This window comes from Rhododendron vialii, chromosome 6a, assembly GCF_030253575.1.
Source record: "Rhododendron vialii isolate Sample 1 chromosome 6a, ASM3025357v1".
In the NCBI taxonomy this organism is placed as follows: domain Eukaryota; kingdom Viridiplantae; phylum Streptophyta; class Magnoliopsida; order Ericales; family Ericaceae; genus Rhododendron; species Rhododendron vialii.
Window position 1 is genome coordinate 22,201,801 of NC_080562.1, and position 24,279 is coordinate 22,226,079.

The 24,279-nt window shown below is 38.1% G+C and overlaps 2 protein-coding genes and 1 long non-coding RNA gene across 3 annotated transcripts; 2 read left to right on the forward strand and 1 right to left on the reverse strand.

The window, feature by feature from the left end:
• The first annotated feature begins 1,411 nt into the window (after positions 1 to 1,411).
• On the forward strand, positions 1,412 to 9,187 carry LOC131328789 (protein SHOOT GRAVITROPISM 6-like). Its single transcript, XM_058361692.1, has 4 exons — positions 1,412 to 1,508; positions 1,649 to 1,754; positions 4,922 to 5,011; positions 9,012 to 9,187. Exons 1-4 carry the CDS (start codon positions 1,438 to 1,440, stop codon positions 9,153 to 9,155), a joined length of 411 nt encoding a protein of 136 aa, XP_058217675.1. The 5' UTR covers positions 1,412 to 1,437; the 3' UTR covers positions 9,156 to 9,187.
• A 673-nt stretch (positions 9,188 to 9,860) lies between these two features.
• LOC131328791 (uncharacterized) lies at positions 9,861 to 10,250 on the forward strand. The gene is made up of 3 exons (XR_009200511.1): positions 9,861 to 9,900; positions 9,980 to 10,079; positions 10,176 to 10,250. It is a non-coding gene; the product is annotated as an uncharacterized LOC131328791 (long non-coding RNA).
• Positions 10,251 to 15,820: 5,570 nt separating this feature from the next.
• LOC131328787 (sucrose transport protein-like) lies at positions 15,821 to 23,738 on the reverse strand. The gene is made up of 5 exons (XM_058361690.1): positions 23,076 to 23,738; positions 21,415 to 22,151; positions 20,209 to 20,272; positions 20,062 to 20,105; positions 15,821 to 16,140 (listed from the first exon to the last, which is right to left on the reverse strand). Exons 1-5 carry the CDS (start codon positions 23,599 to 23,601, stop codon positions 15,964 to 15,966), a joined length of 1,548 nt encoding a protein of 515 aa, XP_058217673.1. The 5' UTR covers positions 23,602 to 23,738; the 3' UTR covers positions 15,821 to 15,963.
• Between the last annotated feature and the right edge of the window lie 541 nt (positions 23,739 to 24,279).

Consider the following 24,279-nt stretch of genomic DNA (forward strand, 5'->3'; position numbering starts at 1 on the left):
CGCAACAAGGCACCTGGTTTGTGCCTCAAGATGTCTGGGGCGGGGCGACGGCCTAAAGGTGAGGGTATATGCGTTGAGGCGCACCTCTTTTTACATTTTTGTAAATGAAACAGGAAAGGGTAAAAACTTTACAAAAGCTAATCCTAATAGACCAAACCTTCTAGTCGACTTGTCTTCTCTTCTCTAGAGATGAAATAACTCGCAGACTTCTCCAAGCACCAACAATTCTCTCTCTCTCTCTCTCTCTCTCTCTCTCTCTCTCTCCTTTTGTGATTGCAAGCCGCGTATGTTTCTCTCTTGCTTAGCTGTTGCGCCTGCACCTTTGTCGATTGATCCCCCCCCCTTCCCCCTCCCTTTTGTTTTTCAACTAGCCAGATTTTTTTTTGCCTGCTGACTCTGCTCTGTGTTTGTGCCTTATATCTGAGTGATTAAATGCAAATATACATGACTGTGACGTATACATGTGATTGGTTGATTCATTGTGCCCCACTTTTTTATCTGATTATTGTGCCCTTTCTGTGAATTTTTTTTGCTGTTTGACTTTTTTATTGAGATGTTGCTGTTTGCTGTTTGATAAATATGTATTACATACATATATGTTTTCCTGATGGACGTTTGGTAGATGTTTTTTGGGCTTTTTTAAATGGTAAACTTCCAAAAATTCATTCTCATAGTGTTTATTATTTTAGGTATAGGCGTGTGCTATTTTTGCTATTTTCTCACATAGGTGCACCTCCCTTCAATAAGACCCCTGACTCGTGCCTGGACCCAAACAAACTTGCCCTGAATATCTATATGCAGCATATGAAATTCCGTGGAATTCTCTATTTTATTTATAGTAATGCGAGCTTCATGGGTTTTACTTCTGAGTCCTGTGTTTCAGTTACCAGGATTATATTCAGCATTACATAGTTTAAGCTTTGATGAAATTTAAAAGGTTTTATAAAGGGGAAAAGTTTTCAATACAGGGAAAGGATAAACTTCTCTCTCTCATGAAGGCCAGGAAGTAACAGACTTGAAAATGGTTATCAGAAAACAAAGTAATATGCTTCTGACTTCCTTGAGTTCGTCTAATGTCAACTTTGGGTCCATGATATTTGTACTCCTTGAAAACTTTGAGAAGTCTAATGCTTACTATTTACTCCCTCCGTCCCAATGTCCCGTCCGCAAAACAATGACTTAAATTTCAAGAAAATTTTAAACTTTTTTTCATAAATTACAAGAATTCATTAATATCTGCTAAATTGTTGAAAAGATTTTGAATTTTCTCGAAAAAATTGTACTATTTTAAGTTCTTTTCCAAACCAGACAAACATTTTGGGACAGAGTTACTCGTATTATCTTACTTTAATATGTTGAATTATTGGGTCCACGACTCCACGTTTTAAGCTCTTTGTTTGGAATAGGTGCGCATCAACCGCTGAGGCATTGGGCCACATGGTTGGTGTAATTACACAAACACAACAGAAGTTGGCTTTACCGAGATTAATCCCCACTATTTTGGAATTGTAAGCTAGACTGAGAACAAGATCATTAGTCTAAATGTTTGAAATTTGATGTGCCAATACTTGTGGTGTAGTTTGTTAAAATAGTAATACTACAGAGCTTGCACTTATTTCAAATTTCCCCTACCTTTTCTGTTGACCAGGTATAAAAGAGATCTTGGTATTGCGTTTGTGGCAACATGTAGTCTCCACAATCTTCTAAATGCCTCTTTACTGTCAGAAAGTGGTCCTCCTTTGCTGGATTTCAAGGTGAGCTCATTTGTTCTGCTTTTTATCTACTGAGTACTGAGTTTATTATTTACTGTTTATTCTTTTGTGGTTGTTTCTCAAATTGATTTTCATGTTTCAAAATTTACTGTAAGTGTTGTTTGGAATCTTGTACCTATCCCCTGTTTCCAAATCCTGGAGAAGTGCGTGTTTCATTTGATTGGGCTTTTTAAAACAGTTGTGGATAACAACAATCCAACTAGTTTTTAGTTGTATTTGTTTGTGTTACTTGCTGCTTAACCACATAACTTCTGATATTTTTTTGTTTAGCTTGTATGACTGAATTTGGTCAGTTTTGAAAGGGAGAATTCCGAGGCAGATTTCATAACCCCTCTTTTAGTTCTATCGGAGCTAATATTTGGGCTATTCTGTTGAAGGCTCTCCTGTGGTTACAACTATTACCCCAAAGCCGCTCCAGATAGAGCCTGAGAAATTGAAGAAGTATTCATTGTTTGCAATCTATATTCTCAATCTTTTCAAATTATACACTCAGCATTGTTTTCCAGAAATATTCAGAGCCAGCTACCAACTAGAAGAAAAAGTAGTGTCTGTATTCCTCCCGTTGTTGATGTTCGTAAGGAAGCATTATGCGAGATTTTCGGGGTTTAACTGGCTACCCTTCCAGTAAGGTATTTGGTGTTTGTCTCATCTCCGCGAAGCTATCAGCTAGTGATTGCTCCCTCATATGGAGAAAATTTCCTCCGAAATTGGGGATGGGCACTAAAAATCTGAACCTGATGCTTGAGGACTGTAATCAAAGATATTTTGTTTAGTACTCAAGTTTTCTGGAGTTTGCATCTCATTCTCCCCGACTCTGTTAATCAACACAGAGCAACTTTTGAAGAACTTGCTTTGGACATGGACTGAATCTTATCATCATCCCAACAAGGTTATTTGTAGGCCTAAAAATGAGGGTGCTCAAATAAGCCATGCTCAAGCATGCATGGTCTAGACAATAATCCATGTGTGTTCAATGAAGCTGTAGGTTTGTTATGAAACATCATAGTTGTTGAACTTTATGGATGTCTTCTGATTGTTCTTGGACTTGGAGACAATTCTTTAAGGTTAGGCTTTTTGCACAACAGTTTTTTAAGGCTCTTATTAGTGATGGTTGGCTCAACCTTTTCATGGTTTGAGCACTGGCATCCTATCATCCTTTATTGGATCATTTTGGTTTGAGAATGGATCAAGCTTCAGGTATTCCCCCTCAGTGCTGAAGTTTCTATCATCATATATCGTAAATCGTTAAACCTTCATTTTCCTTTCTTTACATCCTCCTACATTTCACACTAATCCTTGAAGGATTGGCTAAGTGGTTTGAACTATATCACGCACTCTCAAATTTAGTGCTTCACATTCTTGGAAAGCAATAAGGATCCATCCAAGGGTGTAAATACCATTCCGTACAGACCGGTACCAGCCGGTTTGTCTCATTTTGGAGAGAAACCGGTACACCAGAGGTGCATTCCGTTTCGTCAAACTTTATGGTGAATACCGTTGGTACCGGCCGGTACCGGCGAGTTCCTGCCTTCTTGGTGGTTTTCGGCGGTACCGACAGTGAAAAAATCAGAAAACAAAGGGGGAAATCAGAGAAAAGAAGATCAGAGGATTTCTCTTGGTTTTTCTTGCTGCTTGTGAACTGAGAGAAGGCGAAAGTTTTGTTTCTGAAACTTGTTCGTTTCAGATCTGATTTCTTTTTGACTGAATCGTGCGTGAAGTCTTCTTCTTTCTTATCCCTCTCTAAGATCTGTTGTTCCTTGCCTTTTTCTCCTCCTTGAACCGAAAAGGCTTGTTTGGGGAAGATAAGCATCACCATGGAATTGAATAGTTGCGTTGGAAAGTGTATAAACCTTTTGTAGAAAACCGGTATGTACCATACCAATAACAAAACCGTTGGAAAGTGCACACCATTTTATCCTACTACTATTTTAATTTTTTTTAGCTGATTCTGTATATATATAACTATGTAACATTAATATAGTTGGATTATAGTCAATTTTATTACAAGATATCTCATGTTTTTTAATACATATTTATTAATAGTGTGAAATCCGAAATGGTACCCGGTATTATACTGGTATGGTACCATGTCCGGTATGGTATTCATAACCTTGGTTCCATCACCCTATCATCCCAGCTAAAATGGAAATATCCTACCATGAGGACAAAGAGAGAGACTCAACCTTGTGTGATGCCAATCCTTGATAACAAGAACACACAAGCACATGAATAAGAGGGAGAAGGGTCTTAAACAGAGAAAAGGAAGTAGTGCACTAGCAGGGAAATAGAGAAGTTCGACCTACCCACCTACACGAGGGGGATCCTTCTATACGTTACGTCTACTTATTTACGAATACTGACTGCTAACTAATCTCATTTAATAGCTATTCCATCTTGAGCAAGAGGACGGTAGATAAATTGATGCAAGAAGATAGTCTGAACCACCTAATGAAACCTAGTTAACAAAAGGGGGAGAATCTTCCTTACATGCCTAGCCTAGTGGCACTAACTGGAATGGTTCTCCAAAGGGATTTCGTGGATGTAGTTTTATTTTGTGGATGGCTGTCGCAGGTAAGATTAGGACCTCGGAAAAGCTTAAAAAAATGGGTGGTTTCTTGATAATGCTACTTTCTTGCTTTGTGTTCAAGCTTATGAGTTCTTATCTCATCTCTTTTTTGATAGTCCATATTCATGAGCTATTATTAAGTCTCATGTATCTCAGCTCTATGGTACTTCTCTTCTGCTCGTGGGTCACAGGCTCACAGCACCTTGAGATTTCTTGGGCTTCATGAAAGTTCAGTGGCAAAGACTTCCATAACGCTGTTAGGAAGTTAGCATGGCTAACAATGGTGTTATTCATTTGACAAGAACAAATAACAGACTAACAGAGTCTTCAATGATATTCAAAAATCTACTACTGTTCTTGATCTGATTAAGTTTGAAGTTTGAATTAAGGCTTCCAAAATCAGATCTTTCTTATTCTTCTGTCTGTAATTAGAAGTGTGTGCCCTTCTTGAAACTTGTATTTCTTGTCCTTAGTCAGCAGCTTTGCTCCCCCCCTAAAAACAAGGAAAAAGCTAAGGATTTATATCCATTTTATGGCTCATGTACCTTTTTTTGTGATGGCTACTTTGTTCTATATGTTGCAGGACCTGACAGTTGTTTTGTCGACACTTCTTCCAGTGGTTTGCATCTATAATGGCAGCCAAGATAGTTCAGATTTCTCAGTGGGACTGAAGGTGCGTTAATTCATTAATTAATATGCTTATGTTCTTTCTTTGATTTTCATTGGGTTGTTTACATGCTGTCCAATTCTTTGTTACTAATATTTTCTTGTATTGTTGTAAGGGCAAATTATGCAAATGGTCCCTGTAGTTTAGGATTTGTGTCAATTTGGTCCTTGATTGCTCGACTTACACTCTAGTTTCCATTTTGTTCCAACTAACTACACTTCCATTAGTCTCTTGTAACGGTAGAGAGGATTGGGCCCCTTTCTCGATCTATACTCTTCCTCTTTTATCAATGCAATTGAGCCACAATTCAGATCCCTACCAGGCAGATAAAAATACTGTAAATATCCTGTGTATCCCAACATTCTTGTCCTTTCTCCTAAGCTTGTCAAAAAGGTCCCCATTTGGATTTGAAAACACCATAAAGACAAGGGTAAACTTAAATAAGGTAGGTGGGCTGTGGGAACCACATCACAAGACATGGGAAAAGGGACCAAAATATGGGGACTCTCAATCTTTTGACCATTATGCAAAACAGATCGGATATATACATATACAACATACAGAACATGGACACTGATGAATAAAAAAGATACAGAACATGTGATTTTGTGCCATTTAATAAAGCAAAACAACGCATTTTAGTACTAATATCTTCGAGAAGACACAAATCATTTGAAAAGTCACCATAATCTGGCATGTTTCCATCGATTCTACAGTTCCCCATGTTTGGTTCTTCCATAACTTGAAGTTTTTCAAGCTGATAGATGTTCTTCCTTTAACACAGCCGGCTTCAAATGGGAGGACCAAATAAATCGCTAAGTTCCGAATAACTAGTTTCCTCATGGAAGAAAAGATCTATACCATCGAGGATCTTCTAATGATCATAAAGGTTTTCTTTGTTATGGAATTGAATGACTGATTGACATTCCATATCGATGAAGCTCCCTAGTCCGTCCTTCTGGTGAAGCAGCTAAAACCTGAGTCAACTCCTACTGTTCCACTAATCGGGCCTGGTAGATAACCTCAATTCTGAAATAAAGAGAAAAGCCGGGTCTTGTGTAAAGGCAGTTTTCTTAGCAAAAATTGAGTGGGAAACAAATTAGGACAAGATCAGGGAGTGCGTTTTACGATTTTTACCCCAAAAATCGGGCCCAATCCTTTCTCCCGTTACAAGAGGCTAACAAAAGTTGGCAATTATACTTAGTTGGAACAAAATGAGACTACAAAGTGTAAATCGAGCCAATCAGGAATCAAATTGACACAAATCCTAAACTATAGGGACCATTTGCGTAATTTGCCCTTGTTTTAATTGTAGTTTCTAAGAATATTTGTGAATTCATTTTGTTCCATTTGTTTCATCCTTATTATGAACAATGATAGGGTGGGATTTTCTGTAGATTGTTGCCCATTAGAAAGTAGCAAATTAATTTTCGGCATTGGACAGAGGTTTAGTTTGGAATGGATTGGATATATTCTAGTAACCAATAGCTTGGGAATTATGAGGTAGTTTTTTTGTGCAGCCTTTTGTGAAGTTGTATTGTTGTTATTAATTAGGATTAATTAATTAATCATCCTAATCAGCCATAGCTCTGAAGATTTCATCCTGCCCCCATTTTTGGGGTTATGTTTACATCCCTTTGACATGTGATTTATCTTTTATTATTTTGATATGATATCCATGCATGTGCGAATTTTTTTTGTGGAAATAAATATATGTATATTGTAATTTAGTTAGATTATATTAATATTCATTAACTTTAAATAGGGATTACGAAAAGGGAGGAATTCAAAAATTCAAAAAAACCAAATCCGACCAATTTTGTTTCCTTTGTTTACGGATGAAATCCTAAATTCAAACAAATATTCAAGGATATAACGGCTTCAGTTTTGGATTCACAAGAATCACCCATCACCAGACTCAACACTTTGCTAAGTTAGGGTTTGGGTCTCGAGTGGGCAGAAGATAGTTCTTAGCTTTGCCTAGGATTTGATGCCCTCATTCCTTATCCTTTTAATCTTTGTAACAATTTTAAGGATTAATAAATTTTGCCGTTCAAAAGAAAAAAAAACAAAATCTTCCTCTTCATCGCACTTCAAAAATTTTGTGACTTTGGCCTACTCAATTTATTTTCCTCTTCATCCTTATCCGTCAATTTCAAATTTACAATGAATGCTTAACCATTTTACCATGACTACTGGTTTGAGTCAATTTGAAAGGATTCAATCATGTTAAATTAATCATGTACCGCGAAATATGCTGTGACTCAATCAATCATAAATGTTGGTTTGATTCATCTTTGAGCTTACCATGAATACTGGGTCAATTTACCATGACCACCGATTTGATTAAATTTCAAAAGAATGATGGGTAATTTTATCATGAATCAATTTGAAATTTACCATGCATGTTGAAATTTACTATGACCACTGGTTTGATTCAATTTGAAAGGAATCAATCATGTTAATTTATCATGCAGGCTCCTTTAAATTTAACATGAAATATGCCTTGACTCGATATAACATGCTTGATGGTTTGATTCATCTTCAAATTTATCATGACTCATGAATGCTTGTTTGATTCAATTCTAAATGAATCCATCATATGTTAACTTGTCATAAAGTACGAGTAACTTGACCGTGAAACGTGTTTGGGTGGTTTTTGAATTTACCATGAATGCTGGTTGGATTCGATTGCTGTAGTATTTGATCGAGTAAGAGTACGAGTCACGGAATGTTTCCCCACATGTACCGGCACTATGATCCACTATACCAACAATAATGAACTTCGACCATTTGGCATGGACAGATCGAAGGCCAAAGAAATCGGAAATTGAAAAGGAAATGCGTTTAGATGGAGTAACTTACTGACTCGAACCATTCATGAATCATCTTCTTCTTCACCATGACGAAAGGCGACGGGTATGCGCAACGGGATGGCTGCGGGAGGATGATGAATCAAATGAGGGATTCAATTCCTGATAGGGTTTTGCATTACCTGCTAGAATTTCCAAAAGGTTCATATCCAATAATGTAAAGTGTAGTAAAGGATTCGTTTATTGGGTATATCCTGAAATAATGGTGGAGGACCTCCAAGTTTAGATTTGTTTGCCTATATAGGAGCAAAAAAGTAGGTAATATAGTGCAATAAGGGCAAAGTTTGGTTTATTTAAATTTAGGGATGGAAACATAACCTTCCAATGTGTCCGGGATGAAAACACAAGTCCCTATGTGAGGAAAGACCAATATTTAAGTACCCCTTGTTATTATGGTCACGAAGTGTTAGTAGACTATTGAATATGTGCCTCGTAACCTGATGAATAGCGTGTTTTTCAGCTATCCTGATATTTCTATTGTAACAATTTTAATTTTTTTTTATCATTGTGATCATAAATAAAATTTTATTGGCCGTTAGAAAAAAAAGAAAGAGATCATTTGAGAGCATTAGATGATAGTTATGGCTTTATGTATTTCCTTAATTTGAAAGTGTTATCAATCTGTTTGAGAAACGAAGCATTACTTTTTCCCCTTGTATAGCCTTTTCCAGGCTTAGTTATTGATCTAAATTAGGTGTTGGTTGATTTAGTCCCAGTAGTTTAGTTGTGTGTGTGTGTGTGTTTTTTTTTTTGCAGCATCAGGAGTTGGCTCAATCTTTTTTCCTTCTGAATTTTGCTTGAGATTTTCTCAGTGTTTTGTGTACACCTTATGCCAAAAAGACTGTTTCTATAAGGCTTGGCTTACCTCAATTTTTGCTTCTAGTTTTGGTTTACGTTTTCTATTTCCTACGTATTTTGGTAACTATACAGATGCTCTAAAGTTAGATATTGCTGTTGTGCCCATTTGTTTCCTTGATATTTATTTTCCTGTTTACCATCTTAGAGGGATAACGTTGTTTCTTGCTCGTTATCTTCCTAGACATTCTAGTAGTGCTTTATGTTTTGTTGGATGGATGTTCTTGTATTTCTTCTGACTAATTTGTTTTGATTTCTCTTGTTCTTGCATGTGGTAGACCTACAATGAACTTCAACATTGCTTTCTGACAGTTGGCTTGGTATACCCCGAGGATTTGTTTGTGTTCCTTCTGAATGTGGGTATCATCTCTGAGCGTGAAGATTTTCAAGGCACATTACTTTGCGTGGTTTACTATTTTTAAGTGATTCTTATTGTTTCCTTCCTCCATGCATATCCCTGGAATAGAAACAGGAAGGACAGAAAACACACGTTACCATTAGCTTTCATAGTAAATTCTTGTATACTTCTATGTTTGCCACCTATGAAGCACCGACATCTCTAGAGGTCGAAGAATCGCAGCGTCAGGACACGGGGACACGGCAGGACACCTCGGAGATACGCACGGGACACGCCACGTGGCGTGTCCCATATTTTAATATTAAATTTTGAGGGGGACACGGCGGGGACACCGATGGGGACACGTGGCGTGTCCCATATTTTAATATTAAATTTTGAGGGGGACACGGCGGGGACACCGATGGGGACACGGCAGGGGCCAAACTACAATTTTTTTTTAAAATTTTGGGGGCTAAACTGTAATTTTTGAAAAAATTGGGGGTTAAACTGTAATTTTTTTAAAAAATTTGGGGCCAAATTATAATTTTTTTAAATTTATTGGTGTTAAACTATAATTAATTAATTAATTATATATATAAATAAATAAATAAATATACATGTGGCGTGTCCCCCGCCGTGTCCGTGTCCCCATTTTTTTAGAATTCCCGTGTCCCGGTGTCGGTTTCGGTGTCCGTGTCCGTGTCGGTGCATCATAGTTTGCCACCATCTCACCCCATTCATGGATCTGAGCTCTTTATCACTATAAGAAATGCAAGTGGAAAGAGGATATCCTTTGGTGCACTTTGTGTCTTAAAGCATCTACTTCCTAGGTTTATGTCCTCTCGCCATTTGTTTGCTATTGATCTCCTTATATGTCCTATATCAACTAACTTTGTTTATTGTGTGAAGGTTGTCTGAAGCTTGACATAGTAAAAGGCCTTCACTTGTTGAAGCTGTAAGGTTGTTGCTAGATGAACAAAATTTGGCTGTCCGTAAAGCTCTTTTAGAGGTATGCTATGATCTTTCAAGTCGTTGCATATGGAATGGCACTTGATAAAGACTTGGTTATTAATTTCTGATATGTTCTCTTATTGCTTTTGCGTAGTTGATTGTTGTCATGGCTTCTCATTGTTACTTGGTCGGTCCATTCAGGGAGTTGTTTGTTGAATATCTTGTGCGCATATCAGATAAGGATAGAAAAGATAAGGATAGAAATGATCTGGAAAGGTCAAAGGAAGCCGTTAGGCCAGCTGGCACATATTATGTTTTAAGACCTGACTTTAAAAATGGAATCCTTGGTTGACTATTGGTTTTCGTTTGCTATAGACTATTCAAAGTTTGTTACATTGTTCGGATAGTTTTGCAAAGGAGAACAATCAACGTATATTGCATTGAGGTAATTACAAGATGTACAAGGGATTAAATAGATAGGAGATTACAAAAAGACTAAACTAATCAGCAAAAAGACTAAACTAATCAGCAAAAAGACTAAACTACCCTTAAAATAATAGGAGATAACAAGATCATACGAAACCCTAAATATATGTCCACATGTTCATCAAAAACTTGTTTAATTATTTAGTCATTATAAGGAAGACACGTTTAGCCACCTTAATGGACTATTTTTGGCACAATCTATTTTTAACATGTTACCTTGGAATATGGATCTACAAATTCATGTATTTTGTTTCCAGTAAGGTGCTCTGAAACAATGTCCTTGAGTTTGATCCCTTTGAGTGTCATGATCATTATGTTAAAATAGTCATTTCTGTTTCACTTACAGTTAACATTCACTCGGTGATTCTCAGGTGAAGATTGGGGTGGTTTGTCCAATAGAGCTGCAGGAAATTTGTGAAAAAAGGTCTACATCTATTTACGATTACTGTTCCTGAAATGGAGGTACATTAGATATTTCCTCTATATCCGTTCAAGCAACTGTTCTTTCTGCTTATTCATTTTCATACTTCAATTTCTTGGTGATATTGCTTTTCTTTTCCTACATAGTCGTAATGGTGTCATATTCAGAATATCAAACTCTGTGTAATCTCCATCTTACATTTGATTTTGTAGCATGTCCTCTGGCCTTTTCTATTGGAGATGATTATTCCACAGGTCTACACTACACTGGTGCAATTGCCACGGTATGACTTTTTGTGCATCATTACTCTGTCTGTTTGTTCGATTGTACTTTGCATTGTTCTAATGTTTGTTGGCACAAGAGTACAAATGGCTTGCTGTTATTGCAGGTTTGCAGATGCATCTCTGAGTTGTATAGACATAGATCTTTTCATAGTAGTACAATACTTACCGAGTGTAAAGCTCGAGCTGATATTCCAAATCCTAAGGTTAGGTTTAATCTGTTGTAGTTGATATCCCAAATAACTGATTCTGGTTTCTACATAGGAAATGCCAACATTGATGTGTTTTCTTTACTTTCAGGAACTCTTTGTTTGGTTGGTGGTGCTCCTGCATGATCCTCTTGCTTGGGAGCAGCAGACCCTCAGATTTTGACTGTAAAGTGTCTTATCCTTGACCAGTGAAGGTTGATATATCAAAACCTAGACAAGTATCTCTTCTTTTTTGAACTCGAGGTTGTCGGGCGGGATTAGGGTTTCACCGGCGAGGTTAGATTTGGCTTGTAAGAAGAAGATGGTGAGCATAGTTACCGTGATTCAAAGGTTTCGGAGGCACTTGTGGGGTCAGAGAAGAGGAGTAGGAAGAATTGGGGTGAGTTACCGGTGGAGTCGGTTGCAGCCTCTATTGAGATGAAAGAGAAGGGTTCTGCCAAGAACAAGCCGGATTGCAAGCTATTTTGCGAACTCGGGTAATTTGATCAGCACTTGTTCTTTGCCTGTTTCATGATTTTTTTTATCAGCATTTGTTATTTGCCTGTGATGTTTTGTATTGTTTGAGATATAAGATATTTTGTGAGAAGGGCTTAGTTTTGTAGCACTATAATGGTTTTGACAACAGATGAGGACAAAAATTAGTCCCCTGTACTCTACTAGAATGTTATTCTGCGATTTCTCCCAAACACCCAGAACCCCAAAACAGAAACATCCCAAATGTGAAAATCCGGCTCCCGAACACCCCCTTAGTCCACCATAAATGGGGCTACGTAACACCATGAGAGGAGGTGGTATTAGCTAGTCCCCTCTCAATAATCAATACTCACTCATCATTAGCAAATCTTGCCAGAGTAAGGATATCAACAAAACCATTACTACGTCTCACCAACCAAAAGCCTCAATGCAATATTGTTTGCAAACGTGTAATCTGAGTCTACCAGTTTCTCACTCCTCTTCTTTAATGAGCTTTGAAGTTCCCGCGTTCGAATTGGATCGTTCGAGTGAGTTGTCTCCATTTGCTACTCCATGGTCAGAAAGTCCTCTGTAAGGTTTTTGTGGTTTAGGGGAATTTTCATTAGGCATGGTATTTCCCACTTCTACAAGCTCTGTTTCATGAGCTGAAACCAGTGCTTTAAAATCCACGCCGGATTCCAGAATATCATTATACTTTCCCGATGGCACGACCATCCCTGGCAATAGTGTAATTAAGTTAAAGAGGGTGGACAATTTACTCAAGAGGGATAAACTACACCTCAACCTTTGGATTCAGCCCTTCTAACAACTTATGTGGGATCCACACCATTGTGTTTTGTATTATATATAGATTATATAGATTGCATGCAATTGAAAGCAAAAGCACAAATACCCACATTAAAGAGAGGCCAAACAAAACAAGGAAATTGACTAGCTTTAATTTGTTTGGTGTTTAAGCAAACACATTAATATAATTTCACGTTAACAATCAGATTAATTCCTATTACATTCTTCGGTTAGGCAACCCATCGATCTGAGTGCGAGTTAATATAATTTCACGTTAATAATGTGAATTGCCCGTGCCTACCGCACTATCCACCTCGATTGGTTTTTTTTTTTTGGTGTCCTGAAGGGGAATTAGTGTGCGTATGTGATCCACTTCTTGATGGCACGAAATAGAATTACTTGAGAGAACTACCAGTATACAGCACTCCCCGACAATAATTTTTAGGTAGCTACAAATTGCTCATGGAATATGATCAACAAAGAAGTATTATCAATTTTCTTATGGAACCCAAGTAACTACCAGGTAAAAAGTTAACCTGGGACAAAGAACTCAGCCATCAAAACCATCCTTTTCAATTTCCATAAAGAAGGCAATAACAAAGTACAAAACCTTCCCAATTCATCACTTCCCCCTACATACTACTACCCTAATTAAAGCTAACTTGACATTAAACACAACTACATAACCAAACTCCAACAAAGAATTTACTCATCTCTAGGTGAAAAACAGAATCTTGAAGCCAACAATCTACCTTAGAAAGTGCAAGTTTTATCTGTTACAAAAAAATGAAGGGCAAAGAGCCAGAGACATGTGTTAGAGAAACTTTTTAAACAAATGGAGGAAAAGACCAGGAACAGTCTATGAATAAAAGGTCACCCATTTTGATGAAAAGGTTATGCAAAAGAATATTACAACCATAGGAATAGAACGCTCTTAATAAAAAAAGCTTTTCTTAACACTCTTAATAAGAAAAGCTTTTCTTCAATATCACAGCATCACAGAGTCACTTGCTTATCAAACCGCACAACAACTGATGAAACCATTGCTCGATTTGATGTTTTAGAAGTCAATTGATTGCCATTTGCTGCCCATCATGCCACATTCTAGGCATGCACATTGGAGACGACTTGGTGTTAAAGACGAAAAAAATGTAGGCTGCCTCAGTTGAATACATTCTCCTGCTCTCTCGTTCACATCGTAAGCATTGTTGGGCCAACATAGTTTTTGATATAACATTATTATTGGGTGCCTACACGGTGGATGATATAGCTTTAGATTTTATCAAGCAAGATGTCTCCAAAAGTTTTAGTTGCAACATCTTCTTTCATATCATTGGGTGCCTACATGATGAATGAAGGAATGTGTACAAAATCATAATAACACTTTAGGTGCACAATTTCTTTTCCTTTGTTTGTAGAGCTTGAATTTTCTTTTCCTTCACAAATTGTCATTGTCATTGCCTTGGCCTTTTCCTTTGTCCTTGAGAAAAGAATAAGAGATTCAAACACATCTATAAGAGATTCAAAACTGCCATAAAAATAGTTTTTTTTGCTCCTAAAAATAGTTTACTCTCTACTCTGGCCCCCAGAAGAATTAATCTTACACATGCATTTCAACAAATACCCCATAGGAATCTTTCAAAATACCCAAATTGAATCATCTAATGAACAAAAGAAATTCCCGTATTGAAGCACCATATTACTTGTGTTCACACAAACCCTAGAATGCCTGTTAACACCATCAGAACCAAACCCTAGAATGCCGGTAAACATATTGAGCATCATGAGTTAGAATCATAATCTAGAGTGCCTTGACAACAATCCAAATATACACGAAAATCAAAATTTGGAATCAACACACAAATCACGATAAAAAAATAAATTTGCAACTAAATACCCTGTCGGCATGTTTCACAAACTTAAGACATACCTTCTCAGATGCCAGTTAGGCACCACATGCACCTTTCAAGCAGTAGAGGACTAGAGGTTGGAAAACTTAAAAGCCATTGCTTGACATGGGGGGTGAATTGGCTAAAAAAGCCATAGCTTGATCTGGGAAATAAAAACTCCAGACAGGGTAAAAAAAAGAATGGAGTACTTTTCCCTACTTTTTTTTTTTTTTTTTCCCTTTTTCTCTTTTGATTCTAAGTCTAGTAAGTTGTTTAGAGACGAAAAATGGCAAGGAAAAGGATTGGAGGGAATTTTTTAGTCTACTTTTGGAGGGAAGTTAATGGAGGGAGTTTTGGAAGTAAAAAAATTGGAGGAAACTTTTGGAGATAAAATTAGAGATATATATGCGGGTTGGAGTTGATATGAAGGGTGAATTTGGAAAAGTCTGTGAATTCCTTCAAACTCACTTTTTGAATATAAAAGTATATTTGAAACGTCTCAAACGGAGCAATGGAGAAAGAATTGCAGTATTGGATTGACGATGCCCCTTAATCCTTTAAATATAGAGGATCAAAAACCATGCTCTCAAGAAGAAAAGAGATATAGAGGATGGGTTGGAGCTCTCCCATACTCAATGTTCTAAATGGCGCTTGGCGCAAGTAGGGCGGAGACCCACCTCCAAGCGCCAAGCCGCCTAGACGGCGCTAAGCAATTCGGTGTTTTTTTTTTTTTTTTTTTAACAAACCATTATCCAATCAAATTATATTCTATGTATCCATAATGCAAGTTCAAAGTTCTACATAACCATAATGCAAAGTTTAATGTACAAACCCAAATGAAATTAAGTAGTAGCAACTAGCAAATAAGTTGAATAAGACAATAAGTAGAAATAAACGAGATCGGAGATCCCTAATGCCAAGTTCAAAGTTCATCTCCTTCCTCTAACTCTTCTCCTCCATACTCTTCCAAAACTTGATCTCCATTAGTTTAATACTATACATTTTAGGCCGCCAAAGATCTCCAAAGACGCCGACGACTCCGCCAAGGCCGCCAAGACTGCCAAGGCCGCCCATGGCCGCCAAACACCGCCAAACCTCCCTGGGCGCCAAATCAAACGCCAAGGGGTATTGGCGTGGCGGTAGGGCTCCTCCAAGCGCCTAGGCGGCCGCCATTTAGAACAATGCCCATACTCTCGAATGAAGTTTTAGAGTATGCGTTGGAGATGCTCTAACTCAAGGAAAAGCAAACGAGAGCACAAATAAGCTTCACATATTTCTTTCTTTTATCTTTTCCTTCACACATTTTTATAAATTCAAGATCCACATACAACCTAGGTAACCTGGTAAAAAAGAAAAAGGAAAAAGAACATGTCAAGACTCTGAAACCTAGAAATTTCTAATGGGAAGCCGCAACAACAATTTTAACAGGTGCATCGCCAGGACGAGGAGATGGGAGCAAGGTAAGCGCAAAAATCCCGCTAATTGCAGCCGCAATGGCTCCAACCACAAATGATGGCAAGTTTCCACCTCCGAACAGCTGGTCCCATGGTCCGCTTGTTAGAGACACAAACAACTGTTCCATCACAACAGATCACAGCTAGGTTAGTCAGCATTCTAAGCGAAATGCAAAACTCTGGAAACTAATTAGGCAATTTGAAGCTTTTTTAAGTAGTAACCAATCAAGGGACTTTAAGTGAGGATTCAACCAAAACGCATTGCAACTTCCGGACTTCGTATCTCGTTCAATGGGAAATTTAAAGATGCTATAAGAATGGTACATACATTTGCAACAGGTTTTAGAAGTGGAAATCCTTTTGCGAACTGATACAAATCTAGACACGGAATTGTTTCGTAGTCGTCAGATGCATATGCATGTAGAACCCATGTGTGCGTGCCAAAACGGTTTAACACGCATCAATGTCCAGACATCTGTATAACAGCATTGGTCTATTAATCGGAGTAATTACATTTGGGGCGCGCCCCTGTACTTGGGTAAAGCTAATCTATTAAACAAATTGAGCTCGACCAACAAAGTGAATATCAATCAGAAACAGGCTGAACTTCGTCCTGGTAAATACTATCATTGGGCTGAGCTTAAGGTATATCCCAACGTACGGTTTCCAACAAAAAATAAAATCCTTCGGTTCTTTCCACCTTTGTTAATCCCAACTCTCCATTCTCCCAACCAAGACAGGTTTCTTAATAAACTGTATATCACGTTTTTTGTTTAAACAGTATTGAACTATATATCACCTTATCAATCTCAAAACTAATCGGACGTAAGACCTTGGAATGTTGTCCATCAGGTCTAAACCATTGACTTTTTTTTTTAAGAAATTACTGGCTGGTCCTATTTTTTTGTTGTTGTTTCTTGTGGACCCCAAGGAACCCTGTTTTGTAGAGTTATCTCATCCGGCCCTTTTTAAAGGTGCTTTTACAAGTTTGCCCTTGTTTTAATGTTTTTCCTATGCTCGTCATTTATGATGGCTGGCAAGTAGTGGATCTCTTCACTTATGGCGGGGGCAAGGAGGAGCGAGGATTGTAGCCAGAGGAGTTGATCACCACGATTGAAAACAGTGATCGAACAGAACATTTTACAATCGTAAGCAATGGTGAGCAAATTATCCAGTTGTAATTCACAGCAGCAACAGTTGGTCAGTTTGACTATGTATCTCATGTTGGAAGTCTTGGTGGATGTCAAATTGGAAATCTTGGTGGATCTCAAGTTGGAAGCTGAAGTCATCGATCTCAAGTTCCAAGTCTTGGTGAATCTCATAAAAGTTCATCTCATGTGTGAATTCTGTGAAGTAAGGGGGTGAATTCTGGAGGTGTAAATTCTGTCAGCATGTGAATTATGTTTTTAGGGGGTTAAATTCTATTTTTAGGAGGTGAATTCTATTTTTAGGGGTGTGAATTCTATGAAATAGGGCATGTGAATTGTCAAATAGGGAATATGGGTGAATTATGTTTTTAGGGGCTGTGAATTCTGTCAAATAATGCATGTAAATTCTATTAAATATGGGATGAATTTTGTTTTTAAGGGGTGTGAATTCTGTCAAATAGGGGGGGTGAATTCTATTTTTAGGTGGCGTGAATTCTGTCAAATAGGGCATGTGAATTCTATTTTTAGGGGGTGAATTCTGTCAAATAGGGCATCTGAATAGGGGTGAATTTTGTTTTTAGAGAGTGAATTCTGTCAAATAGGGCATGTGAATTCTATCTAACATGGAGTGAATTATGTTTTTAGTGGGTGTGAATTCTGTCAAATAGAAGGTGTGAATTCTATTTTACGAGTGTGAATTCTGTCAAATAGGGGTGTGAATTATGTTTTTAGGGTGTGAATTGTGTATAAGACGGGTTTTGAATTTTATTTTTAGGGCGTGTGCATTCTGTCAAATAGGGCCAAGTGAATTCTATTGGCGTGAATATCCACTAGGACTTCGAAATTGAAATCCACTAGGACGTCTAACTTTCAACAATTTGCAAGAGATCAACTTGAGATCCACGAGGGCTTCCAACATGACATCCATCGTGGACGGCCTCTCTCTCTACCACGGCCATTGAGGTGATTTGTGGCGGTTGGGGTGGGGCGGCAGTTGTGGTATGTGATTGTGTGTGCGGCGGCAACGCTGGTGGTACTGCACCGGATTAGGAGCTCGTGGGCCAAAGCGATGACGATACTAGAGAAGCTGGAAATTGAGGTAGGTCCCGAGATGCACGCGAGTAATAAAGGTAGGGGTATTTTGGGTACATCAATTGAAACAGGGCTTGGGCGGAAAGAGGGTGATGCGGGGTGGGGCTGGACGGGTATGCGGTGACAAATCGGGTTGGCTTGGAAGAAGTTCCCTCCAACAACCGTTTGACACGCTTTTGTCAATATTTTATTCCACATGAGGACTAATGAACTTATATATATGTCAAAGATTGGATCGATAGTTTAAATTTTTCACTGCTCTCTTTCCCTTGAGGCTAACACAACATCCAGTTCCGCTAACTATTTGGCATACGTAGAATGAATGATCTATCAATGCGAATCAGGATTAGTTTCTTTCAGAATACTTCCATCAACAAAAAGGTAAGTTTTTTTTATAGTTAAATTTCTCCATATATATCACCAGTGTGGAGCCAAGATTTATACGTACTGAGCTCAAATACCTAGAGCCATCAAGGATTTAGTCGAGTTTTGCAATAACAAAACGCAAAATCTGTTTTTAATAAAAAAAAATTAGTCATCAAATGCTCAGAATTAAATAAAACTGACAAATATAGTATGTGATTTTTTAATCTCATACTGACCTCACGCTGGTCTTCCTTCCTCCATTCATAGACTAGTCAAACCAGTTTTAAAAAATCATAAATTTATCTTCCTCTCGGATAATATCAATACTTTTGAAATTTCTACTAAAAAGGTAGTTAAAAATAATTTGATTGGAAGAAAACTTTTGACTGGGGATTGGAAGCAAAGATAAGGACTAAATTGTATGGTATTTCGTCATCTTCTTTTCTTTTCTTTTCTTTTCTTCCAATCAAACTTCATAATCAACTGATCAAATTGTAGCAGAAGTCCAACTTTGAGTTTTAGTTTTCAGCACAAGGACAGAGCTTTTTGGTCATGCATTTTCAATTATTGACAACTACCGGCTTAAAAAAATCGTGCAACAATGATAAAGTACAGTCATTCTTTGTGTCGCTTCATAAACTAGATACTGTACACTATAATTTTCGTAACCAACCGCTAATTGATACACAATAATTTATAAACGTCAGCTACATGTCATGTTTGTTATACTTCTATCATTTTCAGGAGTGTTTATTTAGCCGCAAACATCCAGAGTTTTAAAATTTTTATTTTTTATATACACCTGATTTTGAATATTACCGATAATTATTCATGTATAGATACTTATAATCTTAATAATTTTGGTTCGATTTGATAAAAAATAGTTATTTTACATTCTCGTTTTTCAATTTCTTTCATAAATAAAAAATAAACATGTGACTGTTGAAGAAGCCTAAAGAAAAAGCAAAATGATTGATATACTTTAATTACATTAGGCTAAAATCATTTTAATGTATAAATTTAATGTAATTCAAAAGCAAAAACTTTATGAGATAGTACGTATACGTTCCGATAAAATTATATATTATGTCTATTAAGCTAGTCTCCCTCAGATCAAAATCTTGATTCCGCCACTGATTTGAAGACACTGACTTAGCAGAGGGGTTAGCATGTCGACGAGACATGTAGGACATGTAACAATAAACCCATAATTTTCTGAATAAAAGAAAGAATGCATCTTTTAAGTTTCATTATGGCGTTATAATAATCTATAAGCATCTATTAAAAAACAAACCACCAATCATATGTCTAAGTAACGCTACCGTACTATACGTTGACAATATAATACTAAAACAGAGATGAAAGCAAGCAGTGGGTATATATATATAGCTAGTAGGTTCTGCAATTGTGATGATGATATAACGAAGTCTTTACCTGCGGTATAACTACAGCAATATTCAGAACTCCCATTGAGAGACCTGCGAGATAATTTAAACATTACAGATCAATCTCCGAAGGAGGCTCTTACAATATATTTATTTGTAATATTTGGAAAGTAGATTAAAAACATTTAACATTTACCTTGTCCTATACCAGCGGTTGTAGAGTAAGTGGCAGCGAGAGCAAAGGGTATGGTAAAAAATATCTGCACCAGTATTAAAAAAAAAATTGTTTACATTATTGGGTAAGTAAGAAAATGTGATTTTGTTAGTCCAACAATCTTTTGACTTCGATCATCACTACAATTATACTTCGAATTATTTTACAATTGGAGAATTAAATTATTTCTTCTGCAGAACAAGTCCAAAAAATATTTTAACTTTGATAAAAAACGTATATAAATCATTCATGTGAGACATCGCAGTGAGTCACACACCCACCTGGTACACCCCCAGATCACATGGGGCCAGGTACCAGGGTTACTTGATCTACTTTCTATTCTATTTTAGTGTGTTGGTAGGTAAACACTACCATGATGTTACCAACATTTTGAAGCATTTTCCCATTTGCTTGGAAAGTTACTGTTGAATCATTTTTCTTTTTATTGTTGAATCATTACTACCTATTCCTAGGAAAGTTATTATTCATGGCAGAACGAATGCATACATTGAGGATACTTGCAACGATCTTTATGTATTTCGCGCACTCCAACATCGTACGCTTCACTAGTATCTTTTTTAACTTGTGATTCCTTAATTGTTTTTGTGCTAGTGTCCGGTAGAAGAACTTTATTCGTGAATGCATTTAGTTACTAATGCAATTCTTCTAGGAGTAAACGTTCTCTTTTTCATCTTAAAAAAAAAAAAAAAAACATTATCTTTCTTGTTGGAACTTGGCGGCAGTGCTGTGTAATTTCAGTCTCAAAGTATTTTGGATATTTTGGATAGTCTAGATTAAAAAAAATTTCTTCCAATGAAGAGTTAAACTCTTCCATGTCCATGTAAGAATTCATTTAAAATCTGAACAATTAATTGCTGAGATGAACTGTTTAGATGGTGCACAACACTGCCCCGGTTCTTCTTCTTGTTTGTATGATTTGGTGAAAGTGGACGTATTACCAAATCTCCCTTAAATCTAAGAAATTGATTTTAGTACTTCAAAAATTGATGGAGAGGTTTCAAAACGATGTCGTTTGTGTATCAACACAGTTCAGTTTTGAAGTCCCTCCATCAATTTTTGGAGTGCCAAAAATCACAATCCTAAATCTATTTCTTGTACTTTATCCATATACTCCCCCCTTCTCAAAAAATAAGAAAGTTATTACGGCCGAAAAAAAAAAACACTCACCGCTTGAGGAATACCCAACACTGCGAAGAGAGTGATCGCCGCCGCCTTAACACCAGCATTCGGCCCACCACCACTCGCAACCTCACGCCGCCGAAATGACTCGGCGGCTTTAGTTATCCACACCGTCATCGCAAAGCAAACCGCCAGGAAGATATTACTCCCTCCCCAAATCCAATTCCCGCCCCTGACGTCACGAGCGAGGAAAACCACCGCCAGTGACGTTACTCCCGCCGCCGCCGAGCTCAGCATCAGCCCCAACGACCCCGCGTGAACTCCGGCGTCGTACAGCTTCTCTCCGACGGCCCCGCCGTACACCTCCCTCCCCATCCAGTCCGTGTCGTACAAGAGGAAAGCAAACCAAGCGAGCGAACCAAGACACGTCACCAGGAGTAGGATCCACATGGCCTTGGGGAAGTCCTTCAGCGCACTGAATAATTCCCCGAAAAACGGCACCGCTTTTGTCCCCTTCTCCCCGTTGACACTCGGGTCGGGTTTGGAAATCGGGGTTTCCCGTACCGTAAATAGAGCCATTACGGTTAGAGTGATTAAGAGAGTTATGGAAATTAAGAAGCAAGATTTGAGATTGGCGCAGTAGGCATCGCAAGCGGTGGTGAGGGTGAAAGGGAAGAGGTTGTGGAGGCGCGAGTAGCTACCGGCGGCGTATCCGAGTACGCTTCCGACGCCGCTGAAGAACGAGAAGAAGGCGTTGGCGTTGCGCATCTTCTGCTGGCTGTGGCCTGGTGGTGTTGGAAAAATTAGTAAGATAATGCACAATTTCTAGCAAATCAAATATATAAACTACTCTTCCATTCCTAATTTTTGTGATACCATTCCATTTCTAATTTTTGAAATACTATTCCATTTTGGATGTTATGTCCCTCTTGAAACATCAAAAAGCTAAAATAGGTAAGTTTCTAAAATTGTCCTTGTAAATATGTGTTACAATATTATCTAATTATTGTACTCTCTCCGTTCTATTTTCAATGGTCCTTATTTTGTTGGTCTTTTTTATGTTTTTTATTTATATTTTTCAGTATAAATCTTGAAAAATATGTAATATTGATCTTATTTGATATATTTCGATTAGTTCTATAATACAAAATTTTCAAAATTATAAAAAATATTATAAATTAAAATATATAAGCAATTAAAAAATGACAAGCAATTCAAAAGTGGACAATGAAAATAGGACAAAATAAGTATTATAAATGACTTAATGCAACGAGTAGTTTTGAAAAATGACATGTTAAGATTTTATTTTATTTTATTACCAAAATGGTGGGAGGGAGCAACCAGCGTAGGGACTTGCTAGCTGTCGATAGAATGTCTGGTTCGAGCCATAGTTATCGTCTGGAAGGGCGGACTGTCACCATGACACTACCTGGTGCACAACTGACATAAGTTCTCCCCTCAATGGTCTAAAGACTTATCCGCAGACGTGAGGCCAAGTCACGTACCAAGACTCGAACCCACGTCTCCGTCGAGGAGGATAGTGAACCCTATCAACTGGACTACCACCTAAGCGGTGACATGTTAAGATTTGATGTTATTGCAATCGTTACATATACTTTTAAAAAATTGAAATACATGAGGGACTAATAAAGGAACGAGGGAGTAAAAAAGTGAAGTACAACACTACTCATAAAAACACAACACCTGACCTGAGAGGTCGGAGAGGAAAGCCCGGCAGGGTGACATCAGCAGGTTGTTGGCCACGTCAAGGATCCAGAACCCCACCACGAAGATCACGATGGCGCGCGGTTTGGCGCCGTGGCCGATAGGGTCACCGGAGGCCCGGCCGATATCGGCGGCGAAGCCGATGAGGATGACGGAGACCGCGACGAGGGCGGCAGCGGTGGCAATGAAGGGGCGGCGTCGGCCGAATCTGGAGGTGCACTGGTCGCTGTAGTGGCCGGCGAGGGGCTGGACTACCATGCCGGAGATGGGGCCACAGAGCCATATGAAGGAGGCCCACTTGTGTGGGATTCCTAAGAATTGGACGTAGGGTGTTAGGAGGGAAAACTGGAGTGCCCAACCGAATTGGACCCCTGCGCCTATTGACGCTACCGCGACTATCTTACGCATGGGCGCAGATTGCGGTAGTGGTGGTTGTCGTTGTAGTTCCGTAGACATAGGAGGGTATCTCCAGTTTTCCTTTCCATTTTCCACACTCACACCACCCTCCATATTATGATCTCTCTCTCCAACTTTGCAGTTATGTTGTTCTATCCTTACGTACAGTGAATTGATTGTATTTACACCACAAAGGAGTGCTATTTAAAGGGTCTTGAGGGGTGGGGTGAGTTTGTTTCTCATTTTAAGGCACCGGACACAACACAAATACTCCTATTATTTAAAGGGTTAGGTTTTGGGGGGCCCGACGAGTCACACATATATTATTATGTATATGTTTTACATGTATGTGAGAAATTATGTTTTATGTTATGTTTGAATTATTAATTGTGCACGTAGCATTGTTGACTAGTAAGTAGAGAATTTCCAAACGTGACGTTAATGGAATCCAGCAATTATTGAGGGAGCCCACGCGGGATGTGTGGATGAAGAAGGAAGTAGCAGTTGGCACTCCCAGTCTTCCTTTCTGGTAGGTAGGAAACCGTAACTCTAAAACAAACTGGTCGACTCACACAACAATTAATATCCGCTAGTATTTTGGTAGGTAAAGTCCATTTTGACCCTTGTGGTTATCGCTATGTGCAGATATTTTTTTATGGTTCAAAATTAACCACATAGCATACATGTAGTTTTGAAAATGTGCGGATAGACTCTCTGCCATCATTTTTCCATTTATATTAACGGACACAACATTAAAAAACCGATTTACCCTTATCATGTCCCTTGATTCTT

What these genes read in the sequence shown, in the direction of transcription:
- LOC131328789 (XM_058361692.1), top strand. Translation starts at nt 1,438, where the DNA reads ATGGTTGGTGTAATTACACAAACACAACAGAAGTTGGCTTTACCGAGA. An exon ending in ATCCCCACTATTTTGGAATT is followed by an intron (nt 1,509 to 1,648) that starts GTAAGCTAGACT and finishes TCTGTTGACCAG; the next exon opens with GTATAAAAGAGATCTTGGTA. An exon ending in ATTTCTCAGTGGGACTGAAG is followed by an intron (nt 5,012 to 9,011) that starts GTGCGTTAATTC and finishes TGCATGTGGTAG; the next exon opens with ACCTACAATGAACTTCAACA.
- LOC131328787 (XM_058361690.1), bottom strand. Translation starts at nt 23,601, where the DNA reads ATGGAGGGTGGTGTGAGTGTGGAAAATGGAAAGGAAAACTGGAGATAC. An exon ending in TGTTGGGTATTCCTCAAGCG is followed by an intron (nt 20,273 to 21,414) that starts GTGAGTGTTTTT and finishes ATACTGGTGCAG; the next exon opens with ATATTTTTTACCATACCCTT. An exon ending in TTGCTGTAGTTATACCGCAG is followed by an intron (nt 16,141 to 20,061) that starts GTAAAGACTTCG and finishes GTGATGGAACAG; the next exon opens with TTGTTTGTGTCTCTAACAAG.